Source organism: Salmo trutta, chromosome 5 (assembly GCF_901001165.1).
Source record: "Salmo trutta chromosome 5, fSalTru1.1, whole genome shotgun sequence".
Taxonomy (NCBI): Eukaryota; Metazoa; Chordata; class Actinopteri; order Salmoniformes; family Salmonidae; genus Salmo; species Salmo trutta.
In genome coordinates this window covers 52740765-52758591 of record NC_042961.1, presented here as the reverse complement: position 1 = coordinate 52758591, position 17827 = coordinate 52740765, and the positions used below count along the sequence as shown (strand labels likewise).

The window sequence follows — 17827 nt, the reverse complement described above, 5'->3', positions numbered from 1 at the left end:
TGTATCAACACATCTCTCTCCTCTATCAAACACATTCCAAAGCCTTCCTCTTTCCTCTGAGAACCATTAACTTCTAACATAACCCAGTCTCTTTCATTTCCTATCATTCATTTAATATCTCAATGTTCAAAGTTTAGCCGATCCCAACACCGCTAAATCGATGGAAATATCTAAGGTTTCCATATGTTTTGATATTCAGTGCTCTTTTCTCTCAGCTCTGCCTGAAACTACAGTGACCGTAAATCCAAACCCTGTGTACCCCGGAGAAACAGTCACTCTGACGTGTTCAGCTGGGTCTTACAGTGACTGGAGCTATAAATGGTACAAAGACAACAGTGAGATTAGCTTGTCCCAGTATAAATACCTTAATACTAGATCCACCATCAGTAGAGTTACTGAGTCTGACCAGGGTCTCTACTGGTGTCAGGGAGAGAGAAGATCCAGACCCACATCTTCATCCATCAGTGATGCTGTCACTGTTACTGTGAATAGTGACAATTTTAGTTGTTGTTGTTGGCTTATCATTCAAACACTTTGAAATACCAACAGATTATCAGCCAAAGACCACACTGACTTCAGACAAAGAGAACATATTCACAGGAGACAGTGTGACACTGAGCTGTACTGTAGAGTCTTCTGGATGGAAGTTTTACTGGTACAGACACAGACCAGACTCTACACCAGTAGCCACAACCTCTGAATATTCCTGCACACTCAGCTGGGTCAATGTCTCTGATGGAGGACAGTACTGGTGCAGAGCTGGGAGAGGAGACCCAGTCTACTACACCCTGTACAGTGACCCAGTCCAGATAAACATTACTGGTGAGTCTAAAACAGTTTTATGATAAATTGCTGCTATTTTGTTAGTCAGGGGAGTACAGTAATGCTGTCAATATCACCGTGGATTTTCTTCCCACTGTACAACATGAACTTTATTTTTTACAGGTACGTATGATTTGATTTTAAATTCTGTAACTGAATGATTGCATCTCATAAAACGCCCCGCCACCCCCAAAGATCTGTACTAACAGTCACACTTGATTTTATTCCCGCTGTTAGCACCAGCTTTCCTTATAAATACTTTACTGAAGAAAAAAGTACTTACTAATTTATGACTGATAAATGTGGTTGTCCCACCTAGTTATCTGAAGATAAATGCACTAACTGTAAGTCACTCTGTATAAGAGCATCTGCTAAATGACTAAAATGTCAAATGTAAAAATGTACAAGCTCATAAGATGTTGATGTATTGTGAGTGACAATTCCAGATTTACAGTATTATTTATATATTATGTTATACAGCTGGTGATGTGATCCTGGAGAGCCCTGTCCATCCCGTGGCTGAAGGAGACTCTGTGACTCTGACCTGTTGTCATTTTTGTTGGAATAATCGGACCAAGGCGCAGCGTGAGTAGCGTTCCACATAATTTGTTAGAAAGTCAAACTTTAGAAAAATACAAAACAAATAAAGAATAAACGAACCGTGACTACAAAGCAACTACACATAAACAATATCCCCAAAACCCCTAAGTGAAAAACAAGCTACTTAAGTATGATCCCCAATTAGAGACAACGATTACCAGCTGCCTCTAATTGAGAATCATACCAATCACCAAACATAGAAAAACTAAACTAGAACCCCACACAGAAAATAACAACTAGACAACCCCCTGTCACACCCTGACCTACTCTACCATAGAAAATTAAAGCTTTCTATGGTCAGGACGTGACACCTGTACATTTAGATATCAGGAAATAAATCCAAACCCCATGGCTGATTTCTACAAAGATGGAGTACTCATCAAGAATGAGACCACAGGAGAGATGACCATCCCTACAGTATCCAAGTCAGATGAAGGATTCTATAATTGTAAATCCAATGAAGGAGAATCACCAGAGAGCTGGGTGACAGTGAGAGGTCAGAAGAGCAGTGTGTGTGCATGTGAGAAGAGCAGTGTGTGTGTTCAGGAGTCTTGATGGTAAAACAAGTGTTTTTCTAGTTCCTCCAGGTTCCATTGTCTCCATCTCTCTGCCCAGGCTGCTGTGTGGTCTACTGGTGATGTCTCCATTTCTACTGGTGTCCATCGTGCTGACGGTGAAATGCTGCAGGGCTCGAGGTGAGAACTTTCTTTCAGCGTATTTCCAATCAGCTTATCCAGCTTGATTATCTCCTTCTTTATGTCATGCTCTCTGATGGGTTACATTGTATAACTGTGTACAGTTGAAAGAGCAGTTGGATCAGTTTAACTCTAGTGCTACTTTCCATCCATTATATTCCTGTAGGTTTGTGTTCAACAGTCAAATCTCCTCAAGACCAGATACCATGTGATGATGTCATTGAACAGGACGAATCATCAGTGTGATCATTACAGTATGAACTGTAAGCTGAACAACCACTTTTATGATTGTTAAGGTTTTACCATTGATATATGATAGTGTTTACTGAGTTTAATATCACTGAATGGAATTTCACAAATGCTGAATATTATGAGTTTCTAAGCTGACGTTCTCAGCTTTTGCTGGCTTGTATGCTTTCCTTTGTTTTGTTGGTGTTGATTTTTCATGAAATATTACACTTACCTGTCTTTATTTCAGTTTGTTAATAAAACAAGAGTGTGGTGCCTGTTTTTGTTCAAAAGTAGAATTTTTTGTATGTTGTATTTTACATAATGTCATGCTTTTTACATGCGGGTGGGAATAGGGTGTACAGTATGTGAAACTTCTCAGTTTTTAATTTTAATTTAAAATACTAAAGATGTGTTTATACTTGATTGGTCGACCTACTATAACAGTTAAGATGGAACACGTAACTATAGTTTGTTATTAAAAATGTATATTTACATAATGCAGCTTTAATGCTTATTTTTATATTAAAGGAAGACTCAGCGAAATGACGTTGCCACAAGTAGCATCGCAGATATTGAAAGTGCTGTACACAAAGTACTGTACCGGCGCATATGCAAGGGTTCACTTCACGCTGTTCACAGTGTGGTAGCCACAGGATCAAAACAGCAGAGAAGTTGAGCCTCAAGCTTCAACACTCTTAGTTGTTGTGGAAATTTAACCACTATTTATTTATTTTCTGCATCTGTCATATCACTGAGTCTACCTTTAAAATTCACTTACTTTTGACTTATATTTATTTTGAAATACTGTCTACTAATTATATTGTAAAAAAAGTAATGTTTTACAGCAGATATACATTTTTAACATGTAAGTGCTGTAAAATAATTTCAGTAGTTGTTAAAGGAGCCAGATGATGTTCCACTGTGGAACTTAAAATGGAGAAGATGTGATGTATTTTGTACTCATTCTCATATATCTAATAATAAGTGGTGATTTCCCACATCATTGAATTCCTTTGAAATAACTTGATTTAACCTGTTGAGGACAGACATTCCGCTAGCGGAACCCCTAGCCAACAGCCAATGGCATCGCACGGCGCGAAATACAAAACCAACTAAAATACCACAATTCAATTTTCTCAAACAATCAACTGTTTTACACCATTTTAAAGATAAGACTCTCGTTAATCTAACCACATTGTCCGATTTCAAAAAGGCTTTACAGCGAAAGCAAAACATTAGATTATGTTAGGAGAGTACATAGACACAAATAATCACACAGCCATTTTCCAAGCAAGCATATATGTCACATAAACCAAAACCACAGCTAAATGCAGCACTAACCTTTGATGATCTTCATCAGATGACACTCCTAGGACATTATGTTAAACAATACATGCATGTTTTGTTCAATCAAATTCCTATTTATATCAAAAAACAGCTTTTACATTAGCATGTGATGTTCAGAACTAGCATACCCACCGAAAACTTCCGGTGAATTTACTAAATTACTCATGATAAATGTTGACAAAATACATAACAATTATTTTAAGAATTATAGATACAGAACTCCTTTATGCAATCGCTATGTCCGATTTTAAAATAGCTTTTCGGAGAAAGCACATTTTGCAATATTCTGAGTACATAGCTCGGCCATCTATTTTGACATCCGCCAACTTCGGGGTCACCTAAACTCAGAATTACTATTAGAAAAATTGGATTACCTTTGCTGTTGTTCATCAGAATGCACTCCCAGGACTTCTACTTCAACAACAAATGTTGTTTTGGTTCCAAATAATCCATAGTTATATCCAAATACCTCTGTTTTGTTCGTGCGTTTAGGTCACTATCCGAAGGGTAACGCGTGAGTGCATTTCGTGACAAAAAAATTCAAAATATTCCATTATCGTACTTAGAAGCATGTCAAACGCTGTTTAAATTCTATTTTTATGCTATTTTTCTAAAATAGCGATAATATTCCAACTGGACAACGTTGTATTCATTCAAAGAGAGAAAGAAAAACATGGCGAGTTCTCGTGACCGCCCATCTCCAGTCTCACTGTCCCCAGGCTGACCACTTACAAACTCTGCTCCTATACTTTGCCCAGAGACAGCAGACACCCCATTCCACTTTCTGGCGGCTTTAGAGAGCCAATGGAAGCCTTAGAAAGTGTCACGATTCAGCGCAGATGCTGTAATGTCGATAGAGATGCAACAGAAGGACAACAAATTGGCAGACCGGGCACTTCCTGTATGGAATCTTCTCAGGTTTTGGCCTGCCATATGAGTTCTATTATACTCACAGACACCATTCAAACAGTTTTAGAAACTTTAGAGTGTTTTCTATCCAAATCTACTAATTATATGCATATTCTAGTTTCTGGGCAGGAGTAGTAACCAGATTAAATCGGGTACGTTTTTTATCCGGCCGTGAAAATACTGCCCCCTGTCCCAAAGTTAAGGACATATTCATTTTACTCTCTGTATTTCTGAGTTAAAACCTATGTATTTATATCTTAAACATTTCTATACATTTTTTATTATGTAAAGCAACACTTTCTAACTAAATCTCTATGCACCATAGTGCTGTCAGTCTTCTGTAAACCACCTTCAGATTGACTTGTACTGATATGAACCCATACAGAAGTGTTCCATGTCTGTACTATTATGATGAGATAGAGAGAGGAAGGAATAAGAGGGCAGACCCAGTAGACTGAGGGCTTATGCTGTTGCTATGTGACCAATGACCATATTAGTTTCTATATTGTGATCCACTAGAATGTGGAGTAGTTACAGGCTTGTCCCTGAAGGGGGCGATAAGAAACCCCAGATGTTTACCTGGCTATACCCACTAAAGGAGAAGTCTGACTGCTTTTCCCCTGTAACCTTTCTCTCTCTATTTAGGTTTGCTCCTTCACATGTTGTACGTGTGTCACACACTACACTCTACAACAATACACGTTCATACACTTAGAGGTAAATTGTTGGAAAAAATTGGGAAACGCTAAAATGTTTTTATTCATGTACCCAGTTTCCCAGCTTTGAAACTCCTCCCATCTCTGGTTTGTGGTAATGCATGTGTATGCCTCTGACGCACATACATATACACACACACACACACACACACACGCACATGCACATGCAAAATACATGAACAATTACCCTGATACACATCACATAAACAACACAATAACAAAGACATATCTATGTGGCTAGTATTTAACTAAACATATCCTTCAGAACCATCTGTGTAATGATGGAGTTAGCTCGCTGACTGTGGTTTTGACACACGCTACTACAAATCAGTAGTGTGTGTGTGAAGCGAGGGGTTGTGGAGGAGGAAGGAGGTGGGGGGTGACGATGTCTATTTGTGGGCTGAGGAACAACTGAGGTCAGCACCCTAGGCTTGTAGGGAGGCCCACACTCAGATAGATAGATCTCCCTTACTATCTATCCATCTGTGCATTGTGGGTGCAAAAATTAAACAACCATCTGCACATTCTGATATCCAACTACAGCTCTGATCTCATCTCAGGTATCTATTCTCATTTCATCCTCCTTCTATCCAGTAAAGAGGAAGGAACCAGTGTGAGGTCAATCATAAGAAGTTAGTCAGAAAATAAACTCACCAGCAACTGTTACTCTTTTTTCTCACAGTCTTCGTACATTTCTGTAGAATGCTTCTCTCTATTTCTCTGTGTGACGGTAAAGAGGCGTGATCTAATCCATCTGTCATCATATAGGAAGTAGAGGGGTTCGTCAGAAGAACTGTAGTTCAGAGATCATCATCAGAACAGAATGGAGCACACCTTGCTCTGTGTGTTACTCTGTAAGTACTGAGTGAGTGTGTTTGTGTATGAACACTAATTACCTGATTTACTAAACCTTTGATGGAAAAAAGGAATAACACAATGTAAATGAAGACAGTTTCAATGCTTTAGATGTTGTGTGTGTTTTATCCCTAATTGATAAACCAGTGCAAATGCTCATTAATAAATGGTACTAAAGTGGGATTTCAGCAAATATAGTATAGGTCTACAGATGTAGGATCTTAATTTAATCACTCTTTTGTTGCTAAGATTTGTCCTGCACCACAGGAAATGCAGATAAGCTTTGTAATTTACATAAATTAACTGAAAACTAAATTAACGGTATTGCACTTTTCATGTAGCCTACTTTTGGCCAGCTAATAGCCTAACCACCAATCAAGCAACATTATGGACTAAACGTTTTAATCCAGTTGCTGAGGATTATTTTGCTCTGACAATATAGTTAAGATCATATATCTGTATATGAGGTGGGGGTGAATGACCACCCTACATTGAAGTAGCATCTCTGTGAGAACCTGAACTTGTATAGCAGATGGTGTGGTGGTGTGGTGTGCATTTAACCAGGTCACCACTCAGGAACTAAAGAGTAGCGCTAACTCAGTGGTTGCTAAATGTGCTGTCAATGACAATGAATGCAAAATGCTATATTTGTTGGATGTGTTCTAGTATCAAGTTGTGATTTTTGTAAATGGTTGAGAGTTCAGTCGCTACAGTTATAGTAAACTGTACTAAGAGATTAATGAGTGGTGTTTTGGTTATTTTGGTCTCTGTACTCTGTGTACAGAACATTTGAAATGTATGAACATTTACGAAGCTTCAGTCCCTAATTCAAACTATCACAAAACATTCACCCTTCCACTTGTAGTATATGCCTGAGGGCTATGGAAATTCATTAATCTACGTTGTTTACAATAATTGCAATAAAATAACCGTATATTTTGGGTTCTCTTTCAATGATTCGTTTCAGTAACTCTAAATGGGAATTTGTAGGAACGCCTACTCTCAGAAGAACCTATCAAGCGTCTGTTGGAGACAGACAGTTAGAGTGGCGAATTTGAATGAAATTATCTGCCGAAATTGTTGCAACCCCTATTACTAGCCTGTTCAACCTCTCTTTCGTATCGTCTGAGATTCCCAAAGATTGGAAAGCTGCCGCGGTCATCCCCCTCTTCAAAGGGGGTGACACTCTAGACCTAAACTGCTATAGGCCTATATCTATCCTACCCCATCTTTCTAAGTTCTTCGAAAGCCAAGTTAACAAACAGATTACCAACCATTTCTAATCCCACCGTACCTTCTCCGCTATGCAATCTGGTTTCAGAGCTGGTCAATGGTGCACCTCAGCCACGGTCCTAAACGATATCATAACCGCCATCGATAAGAGACATTACCGTGCAGCCATATTCATCGACCTGGCCAAGACTTTCGACTCTGTCAATTACCACATTCTTATTGGCAGACTCAACAGCCTTGGTTTCTCAAATAATTGCCTCGCCTGGTTCACAAACTACTTATCTGATAGAGTTCAGAGTGTCAAATCGGAGGGCCTGTTGTCCGGACCTCTTGCAGTCTCTATGGGGGTGCCAAAGGGTTCAATTCTCGGGCAGACTCTCTCCTCTGTATATATCAATGATGTCGCTCTTGCTGCTGGTGATTCTGTATTCCACCTCTACGCAGACGACACCATTCTGTATACTTCTGGCCCCTCTTTGGACACGGTGTTAACTAACCTCCAGACGAGCTTCAATGCCATGCAACTCTCCTTCCGTGGACTCCAACTGCTCTTAAATGCAAGTAAAACTAAATGCATGTAATTAAATCGATCACTGCCCACACCTGCCCGCCCGTCCAGCATCACTGCTCTGGACAGCTCTGACTTAGAATACGTGGATAACTACAAATACCTAGGTGTCTGGTTAGACTGTAAACTCTCCTTCTAGACTCACATTAAGCATCCCCAATCCAAAATTAAATCTAGAATCGGCTTCCTATATCGCAACAAAGCATCCTTCACTCATGCTGCCAAACATACCCTCGTAAAACTGACCATCCTACCGATCCTCGACTTCGGTGATGTCATCTATAAAATAGCCCCAACACTCTACTCAACAAATTGGATGCAGTCTATCACAGTGCCATCCGTTTTGTCACCAAAGCCCCATACACTACCCACCACTGCGACCTGTACGCTCTCGTTGGTTGGCCCTCGCTTCATACTCGTCGCCAAACCCACTGGCTACAGGTTATCTACAAGTCTCTGCTAGGTAAAGCCCCACCTTATCTCAGCTCACTGGTCACCATAGCAGCACCCACTCGTAGCATGCGCTCCAGCAGGAATATCTCACTGATATCCCCCAAAGCCAATTCCTACCTTGGTCGCATTTCCTTCCAGTTCTCTGCTGCCAATGAATGGAACGAACTGCAAAAATCTCTGAAGCTGGAGATTTCTTATTTACATTGATTGCCTACCCCAGCCAAACCCTAACGACGCTGGGCCAATTGTGCGGCACCCTATGGGACTCCCAATCACGGCCGGTTGTGAAACACCCTGGAATTAAACCAGGGTCTGTAGTGACGCCTCTAGCATTGAGATGCAGTGCCTTAGACCGCTGCGCCACTCAGGAGCCCTGTTAAGTTAGGGGGTGGCTGAAGTTGTTATATTTCCTGTGTGGGCAGAGGAACAACTGAGGTTAGCTGGCTAGGCTTGCTGCTAGACAACTTAGCAAAGGGCCTATAAGCATCTATTCTATTCTCGTTCCATCCTCCTTTCCTCCAATAAAGAGGAAGGAACCAGTGTGACATCATGCGGTGTGGGGCCATACAGAGAAGTTGGTCAGAAAATAAACATGCCTTTAACCGCTACTATTTTTTCTCACAGTCTTTGTACATTTATGTAGAATGGATCTCTCTCTATTTCTCTGTGTGACGGTAAAGAGACGTGAACTAATCCATCTGTCATCATATAGGAAGTAGAGGGGTTTGTCAGAAGAACTGTAGTTCAGAGATCGTCGGCAGGACAGAATGGAGCCCACCTTGCTCTGTGTGTTACTCTGTAAGTACTGAGTGAGTGTGTTTGTGTATGAACACTATTTGCCTGATTTACTAAACCTTTGATGGAAAAAAGGAATAATACATTCATGTAAATTAAGACAGTTTTATGCTTTAGCTTTTTTGTGTTTTATTCCTTATTGATAAAACGGTGCAAATGCTTATTAGTAAATGGTACTAAAATGGGATTGCAGGACATGGTAAGTCTCTGGTCTCTTAAAGCTGCAGTCCGTAATTGAAACTACCACAAACGGCCACCCTGCCACTTGTTGTGGTATACAGCCGAGGAATGTTGCTAGGGGAATTTATTCATGTACATTGTTTGTTTACACTGATATTGTTAACAAACATTGTCATAAAATAACAGTATATTTTGTGTTATATTTTGAATTTATATAGCACTTTTTTACCAACTGAGGTACTCAAAGCGCTTTCCATAGCAGGGTGAAACTCACCTCATCCACCAGCAATGTGTTGCACCCACCTGGGTGATGCAAAGCGACCATTTGTGTGTCAGAACGCTCACCACACATCAGCTATTAGGTGGAGAGGTGAAGAGTGATAGAGTGCCTAAAGAAAGTATTCATACCCCTTGACTAATTTCACATTTTGTTGTGTTACAGCCTGAATTCAAAATGTATTAAAATTGTTTACTTTTCTCACCCATCTACACACAATACCGTAATGACAAATTGAAACATGTTTTTAGAAATGTTTGCAAATGTATTGAAAATGAAACACAGAAATATCTTAATTACATAATTATTCACACCCCTGAGTCATTACTTTATAGAATCACCTTTGACAGCGATAACAGCTGTGAGTTTTTCTTGGTATGTCTCTAAGAGTTTTCCACACCTGGACTGTGCAATATTTGCCAATAATATATTTTTTTAAATGATTGAAGCTCTGTCAAATTGGTTGTTGATCATTGCTAGACAAGCATTTTCAGGTCTTGCCATAGATTTTCAAATAAAGTCAGAACTGTATCTGAGGCCACTCAAGAACATTGACTATCTTCGTGGTAAGCAACTCCATTGTAGATTTGGCCTTGTGTTTTAGGTTATTGTCCTGCTGAAAGGTGAATTCATCTCCAGGGTCTGGTGGAAAGCAGACAACCAGGTTTTCTCTAGGATTTTGCCTGTGTTCATTTTTTATCCTGAAACATTCCCCAGTCCTCGATTGCAAGCATACCCATAACATAATGCAGTCACCACTTGAAAATATGAAGAGTGGTACTCATTATTAATGTATTGTATTTGCTCCAACCAGTACACTCTGTATTCAGCACAAAAAACGGTATTGCTTTGCCACATTTTTTTCAGTATTACTTTAGTGCGTTATTGCAAACAGGATGCATGTTGTGGAATATTTGTATTCTGTACAGGCTTCCTTCTTTTCACTCTGTCAATTAGGTTAGTATTGTGGAGTTGGCCTTCCCTGTAGCTCAGTTGGTAGATCATGGTGTTTGCAACGCCAGGGTTGTGGGTTTGATTCCCACGGGGGGCCAGCACAAAAAAAAAAATGTATGAAATGTATACATTCACTACTGTAAGTCGCTCTGGATAAGAGCGTCTGCTAAATGACTAAAATGTAATGTAAATGTAACTACAATGTTGTTGATCGATCCTCAGTTTTCTCCTATCATGTCCATTTAACTCTAACTCTTTTAAAAAGTCACCATTGGCCTCATGGTGAAATCCCTGAGAAGTTTCCTTCCTCTCCGGCAAGTTAGTGAGGAAGGACAACTGTATCTTTCTAGTGACTGGGTGTATTGATACACCATCCAAAGTGTAATTACCAACTTCACCATGTTCAAATGGATATTTGAGTCTGTTTTTTCTTTTTCTTTTGGACAACCTGGTCTTGTGGTTGAATCTGTGTTTGAAATTCACCTCAACTGAGGGGCCTTAGAAATAATAGTCTGTGTGGGGTATAGAGATGAGGTAGTCATTCAAAAATCATGTTAAACACTATTATTGCACACATAGTGAGTCCATGCAACTTATTATGTGACTTGTTATGCAAAATTCACTTCTGAACTTATTTAGGCTTGCCATAACAAAGGGGTTGAATACTTATTGACTCAAGAAATGTCTGCTTTTCATTTGTAATTAACTATGGGGTATTGTGTGTAGGCCAGTGATAATGCATCTCAATCTAATCAATTTGAAATTCAGGCTGTAACACAACAAAATGTGGAAAATGTCAAGGGATGTGAATACTTTCTGAAGACACTGTATTATGCCAATTAGTAATGAGGGGGATGATTAGGTGGCTATGATGGAAGGGGGCCAAGTTGGGAATGTTGCCATGACACCAGGGTTAACATCCCTAGTCTTACAATAAGTGCCATGGGATTTGTAATAACCACAGAGAATCAGGTCAACCGTTTAACTTCCTATCAAAAAGACTCCTAAGCAGGGACATGTCACGTAGACTGCCCTGGGATCTCTTTAGACCAGAGAGAAGAGTGGCCCCTACTGACCCTGCGACACCACTTCCAGCAGTCTCCCATCCAGAGACAGTCCAGGGCCAACCCTGCTTAGCTTCAGAGGCAAGCTAGCAGTGGGATGAAGGGTGGTATGCTGCTGGTACTGTATGTGACAGCATGTAAAGTGACATGTGATAACATTAAACTACACATGTGAAAAAAGTTTAGCACATGAAAACATGATCTTGTGAAATAAATGTGACAACATGGGGATACACAATATCAATGTGATACCATGAAACTAAACGTGATAACGTTTTCACAACTAGAACAGCAAATTTCGATTTTCAAAAGTTCAATTTTTTCACGTGAAAATGCAATTCTACAGAGAGTTAGGTTTTCCCATGTGAAAGCTTTTCACACGTGAAATTGTTGCAGTTCACATGTGAGGTGGAAACGTAATTTTTATCTTGTGAAAAGGTGGTGTTAATATGAATTTAATACATGTGAACATATGGTTTCAACATTTACCTCACATGTCTCTTGTTTTCATATGTGAAATGTCAGCTCAACATGTGAAAACAGCTATTTCACATGTGAAAATGCAATTTTCATGTGAAACCGCACATTTCACCTGAGTCTTTTTTGCAAGGGATGTAATTAAATGGTGTAGGAATTTTAAGGTGAGTGACATGCTGTACATTTGACATGATCACTTCAATATGACCCCACCTGGGATTTGAAACTCACAACCTCCAAATTTGGGGTACGCTGATATTTCTGCTGTGCTAACAAGTCTGTACTTCTGCATTCTCAGATGTCCCCACAGATGAATTACCTATACATCTCCGCACTTTGCAAAATAATGCCATCTGCACTGCTATTTTACTTATCAGTTAATCTGACTATTCTGTCATCATTGATTTAATTGACAGGAATTCAGTAATTAGAGGGTTTTCTGTATAATTGTCTAATGTTGGTGGGGCATATTATTCTGTTTTAATGTTACTCCTGAATAACTATGATAAATATAATAGGTTTTATTGAGTGTATTTTAAACAAAGCTGAGATTTACAGTAAAGTTCAACGTTTAGGAATGCAGGTGAAATCAGTTATTGACACAGAAACGGTGCTGTGAAAATTGGAATGCCATGAACCAAGAGATTGTTAGTTTCAATCAAATCACATTTTATTGGTCACGTACACATATTTAGCAGATGTTATTGCGGGTGTAGTGAAATGCTTGTGAGGACATGTTGCATTTAGATTAGTTGTTTATTTAGTCACATGCATAAGGTCACAGATGTAATTGCAGTGTACACTGAAATACTTAAGCTCTGAGATCCAACAGTTCAGGTGTAAATGAAACAATAATAAAAAATGATATATACATATTTACAACTGTGACAATGAAAAATACAAATGTCCATTAGGGTGTGGGCAGGGTAATTGTCGGTATCAGGCTGTGATGCAGTTGATATACTAGGCTGTAATGCAGCCCGACAGCATGCTCTTGATGGTGCTCCTGTAGAATACTGTGAGGCCCCTTGGGAAAAGGCAGAATTTCATCAGCCTCCGAGATAAAGAGTTGCTGTCGAGCCCTCCTCACCACGGTGTCCGTGTGGTTTGACCATTTCAACTCCTCTAACATATGTACACCAAGGAACTTTACGTTTTTGACCGCCTCCACGGTGACCCCGTTGATGAGGATGGGGGCGTGTCCAACTTGGTTCGCAATCAGGTCCGCAATCAGCTCCTTTGTTTTGCTGAAGGTGAGGGAGTGGTTGTTTACCTGGCACCACACCGGCAGAGTGCTTACCTCCTCCATGTATGGTGTCTCGCCGCTGTTGATAATCAGGCCTACTACTGTTGTGTCTTTAGTGAACTTGATGATGGAGTTGGAACTGTGTGAGGCCATGCAGTCGTGGGTATACAGGGAGTACAGCAGTTGACTGAGGATGCACCCTTGTGGGGCCCCTGTGTTGAGAATCCGTGTTGATGAGGTAATGTTGCCTATCTTCACCACCTGAGGGCTGCCCGTCAGAAAGTCCAGGACCCAGTTGCATAGGGAGGAGTTCAGTCCCAGGGCTGTGAGATTTCTGGTGAGCTTAGAGGGCACTATGGTATTGACGGCCGAGCTGTAGTCAATGAACAGCATCCTCAGATATGAATTCCTCTTGTCCAGGTGGGTGAGGGCTGTGTGCAGTGAAATGGCGATTGTGTTGTCCGTGGATCTGTCGGGGCAGTAGGGGAATTGGAGAGGGTCGAGTGTCGGGGAGGGAGGATGTGATGTAGTCTTTGACAAGCCCCTCAAAGTATTTCATAATGATGGAAGTGAGTGCAATGGGTCGGTAGTCATTCAGTTAAGTTACTATTGCTTTGACGCACAATTGGCCCAGCGTCGTCCGGGATTGGGAAGGTTTGGCCGGCAGGGATATCCTTGTCTCATCGCACACTAGCGACAGTGCACGCTGACCAGGTCGCCAGGTTTACAGTGTTTCCTCCGACACATTGGTGCGGCTGGCTTCCGTGTTGGATGTGTATTGTGTCAAGAAGCAGTGCGGCTAGGTTGGGTTGTATTTCGGAGGACACATGGCTCTTGACCTTCGCCTCTCCCGAGTTCGTACGGGAGTTGCAGCAATGAGACGAGACTGTAACTACTACCAATTGGATTCCACGAAATTGGGGAGAAAAAAGGGGTAAAAAAAAAAGTTACGATCTCTTTCTTGGTCAAGTGGATATCTTGAATAATAATAACAGTATAAATAAACAATCACAATGTAATCATGTCAAAGTGTGTCAAATATGAAAGTTAAAAACACTGTGACTGTGTGACGGCCCGGGGACATCCTAACGACACATTTTAGGGCATCACCTGTGAAATGTAGTGTTAAAAATATCCACATCTGAAACTTCATATGAAGTATCATCACATGTGAAGTGTTCTAAAACCAAATGGTTTTCATTGATTCCACATGTGAAAGCTTATGTGATCACATGTGAAGACCCATGTACATGTTACGCCCCTGAAAAAGGGGAGAAATAATCACGAGAGTGAAACGGTATCGTTTCCTCAATAACCTTTAGTGCAATCATTTTACAAAAGTAACACATTTTACAGAACAACAGATCTACAGGAAAGAGCTAGTGTTGTAGGGTACAAGGCTTATACAAGTCACAACAGTATACACTGTGATTCACTGAAACATATACTAATTTCAATGTAACTGTCAAGCACAAAGCTTTAACTCAGTAAACCATAACTCAATTTATCAACAGTCAATAAAGTGTTTGAAAAACCATTATACAAACAACACTGCAAAATATCTTATTAACAACGCACATGTTCATTGACGATCGACATAAAATGGCAGCTACTCTCAGTACGAAGCTAGCCTTCGCTGCAACCGAGCAGGGCTCATATTACTCTCTGCAAACTTAACTCTAACTTCCTCAAGATGTTACTAAGACACACCTTAAACACTCTTGACATGTTAGCGAGTTATTACATTTAAATGACTCTGTTTTATCTTCAATAACGTACCTGAAAAAGGGGAGAAATAATCACAAAGCGTGATACGGTATCGTTTCCTCAATAACCTTTAGTAAAATGAGGAAAAACCCGCGATTTCCCCACGAACTTGGGTGGAGACCAGAGCAATCGATCTCAGGCTCATAGATTAAGAGCATTTAGTAGATCACAGATTAACACTTTTCCCCTTCAATTAGGCACCACATAATAAAGTCATCAATATAACGTTTACACATTCCTTTTACAATTCTTACCCTTTGTACGCTTGACGGATTTTAACTTTTTAACACAATTATATGAATGTTATCAATCTCTATCAACTAATATAGAATGCACGATCTTTTAACCTTAGATGTTTTAAGATCCTCACATACTATGAACTTACTACTTTTTAATGTATAACAGGCTATGAGTATTTCCTTTAACCTGTCACACACAGCTCTCACCCACCTGGAAAAGAGGAATGTATATGTGAGGATCGGCAGGACAGAGAAGCTATGTCTTGTAAGATGAGAGGCAGGGATGTGTGTCCGTTTGTAAATAACAGCTGGGGCACGATTTCCAATTTTAAAGAAGCCTCAAGGTTTTTCTCGCCTGAGGTAGAGTTCCTCATGATAATCTGTAGACCACACTACCTACCAAGAGAGTTCTCATCTATATCATTCATAGCCATCTATTTACCACCACAAACTGATGCTGGCACTAAGACCGTACTCAACTAGCTGTATAAGACCATAAGCAAACATGGCAATGCGCATCCAGAAGCGGTGCACCTAGTGGCCGGGGACTTTAATGTAGGCAAACTTAAATCAGTTTTACCAACTTTCTACCAGCATGTCACATGTGCAACCAGACGGAAAAAAACTCTAGACCACCTTTACTCCACACACAGAGATTGATACAAAGCTCTCCCTCGCCCTCCATTTGGCAAATCTGACAATAATTCTATCCTACTGACTCCTGCTTACAAGCAAAAAATAAAGCAGGAAGTACCAGTGACTGCTCAATACGGAAGTGGTCAGATGACCAATGACATTGAGGAGCATACCACCTCAGTCACCGTCTTCATCAATAAGTGCATCGACGACGTCGTCCCCACAGTGACCGTACATACATATCCCAACCTGAAGCCATGGATTACAGCGAACATCCGCACTGAGCTAAAGGCTAGAGCTGCCGCTTTCATGGAGCGGTACACTAATCCGGACACGTATAAGAAATCTCGCTATGCCCTCAGACGAACCATCAAATAGGCAAAGCGTATAGGGAGGAGGTCAGAGACCTGGAAGTGTGGTGCCAGGTCAGAGACCTGGCAGTGTGGTGCCTGTTTCCAGGATTTCCGGGATGATGGTGTTGATGTGAGCCATGACACAAGATGGCGCCGGAGAAGAACGCTGAAGTTTTATGTCTTCCTAACCAATTGTGTTTTTTGTTTGTTTCATTGCATTGATTGTAACTTATTTTTTTACTTATTTTGTACATAATGTTGCTGCTCTTATAACTGAAAATAACTTCTGGACATCAAAACTGCAATTACTCACCACGAACTGGCATACTCCTTTTTATCCTTTGAGCCCGACGTGAATGACATACTGCTTTCCCGGGAACAGGCCCAGATCCCCGTCATTTGCGTGAAGAGAAGGCAGAGAAAAAGGGGCCGGAGGGCAGGCTGCCTTCTGAGAATTCGTAGGCTATCGAATAAACCCCCACTGCCTTCCATTCTGCTAGCAAACGTGCAATCGTTGGAAAATAAATCGATGATCTACACGGAAAATTAAACTACCAGCAAGACATTGAAAACTGTAATATCTTATGCTTCACGGAGTCATGGCTGAATGACGACATTATCAACATACAGTACAGCTGGCTGGTTATACACTGTATCGGGAGGATAGAACAGAAGCATCTGGTAAGACAAGGGGCGGCAGACTATGTATTTTTGTAAATAACAGCTGGTGCGCGATATCTAAGGAAGTCTCGAGGTTTTGCTCGCCTGAGGTAGAGTATCTCATGATAAACAGTAGACCACACTCGCTATCTACCTAGAGAGTTTTCATCTGTATATTTCGTAGACGTCTACATACCACCAAATACTGATGCTGGCACTAAGACCGTACTCAATGAGCTGTATTCCGCCATAAGCAAACAGGAAAACGCTCACCCAGAAGCGAAGCTCCTAGTGGACAGGGACTTTAATGCAGGGAAACTTAAATCCATCTTACAGAATTTCTATCAGCATGTTAAATGGGTAACGAGAGGGAAAAAAACTCTGGACCACCTTTACTCCACACACAGAGATGCATACAAAGCTCTCCCTCTCCCTCCATTTGGCAAATCTGACCATAATTCTATCCTTCTGATTCCTGCTTACAAGCAAATATTAAAGCAGGAAGCACCAGTGACTCGATCAATAAAGAAGTGGTCAGATGAAGCAGATGCTAAGCTACAGGACTGTTTTGCTAGCACAGACTGGAAAATGTACCGGGATTCCTCTGATGGCTTTGAGGAGTACACCACATCAGTCATTGGCTTCATCAATAAGTGCATCAATGATGTCATCTCCACAGTGACCATACGTACATACCACCAACTGTTAGCCATGGATTACAGGCAAAATCCGAGTTAAAGGCTATAGCTG

At 40.6% G+C, this 17827-nt stretch overlaps 2 protein-coding genes across 3 annotated transcripts in view; both read left to right on the top strand.

Annotated features, from left to right (window-relative positions):
- The window catches only part of LOC115194487 (basement membrane-specific heparan sulfate proteoglycan core protein), a gene marked incomplete in the record, with an annotated part of 69536 nt that overhangs the window by 30143 nt on the left and 21566 nt on the right, over window positions 1-17827 (top strand).
- On the top strand, window positions 80-2845 carry LOC115194493 (leukocyte immunoglobulin-like receptor subfamily A member 2). 2 transcript variants are annotated; one of them, XM_029754221.1, is made up of 6 exons: window positions 264-321; window positions 428-491; window positions 550-822; window positions 1303-1407; window positions 2001-2117; window positions 2284-2845. In XM_029754221.1, exons 1-6 carry the CDS (start codon window positions 319-321, stop codon window positions 2361-2363), a joined length of 642 nt encoding a protein of 213 aa, XP_029610081.1. In that variant the 5' UTR covers window positions 264-318; the 3' UTR covers window positions 2364-2845. The 2 variants fall into 2 exon arrangements, with proteins under 2 accessions (XP_029610080.1, XP_029610081.1); XM_029754220.1 differs by having other exon boundaries at window positions 80-491.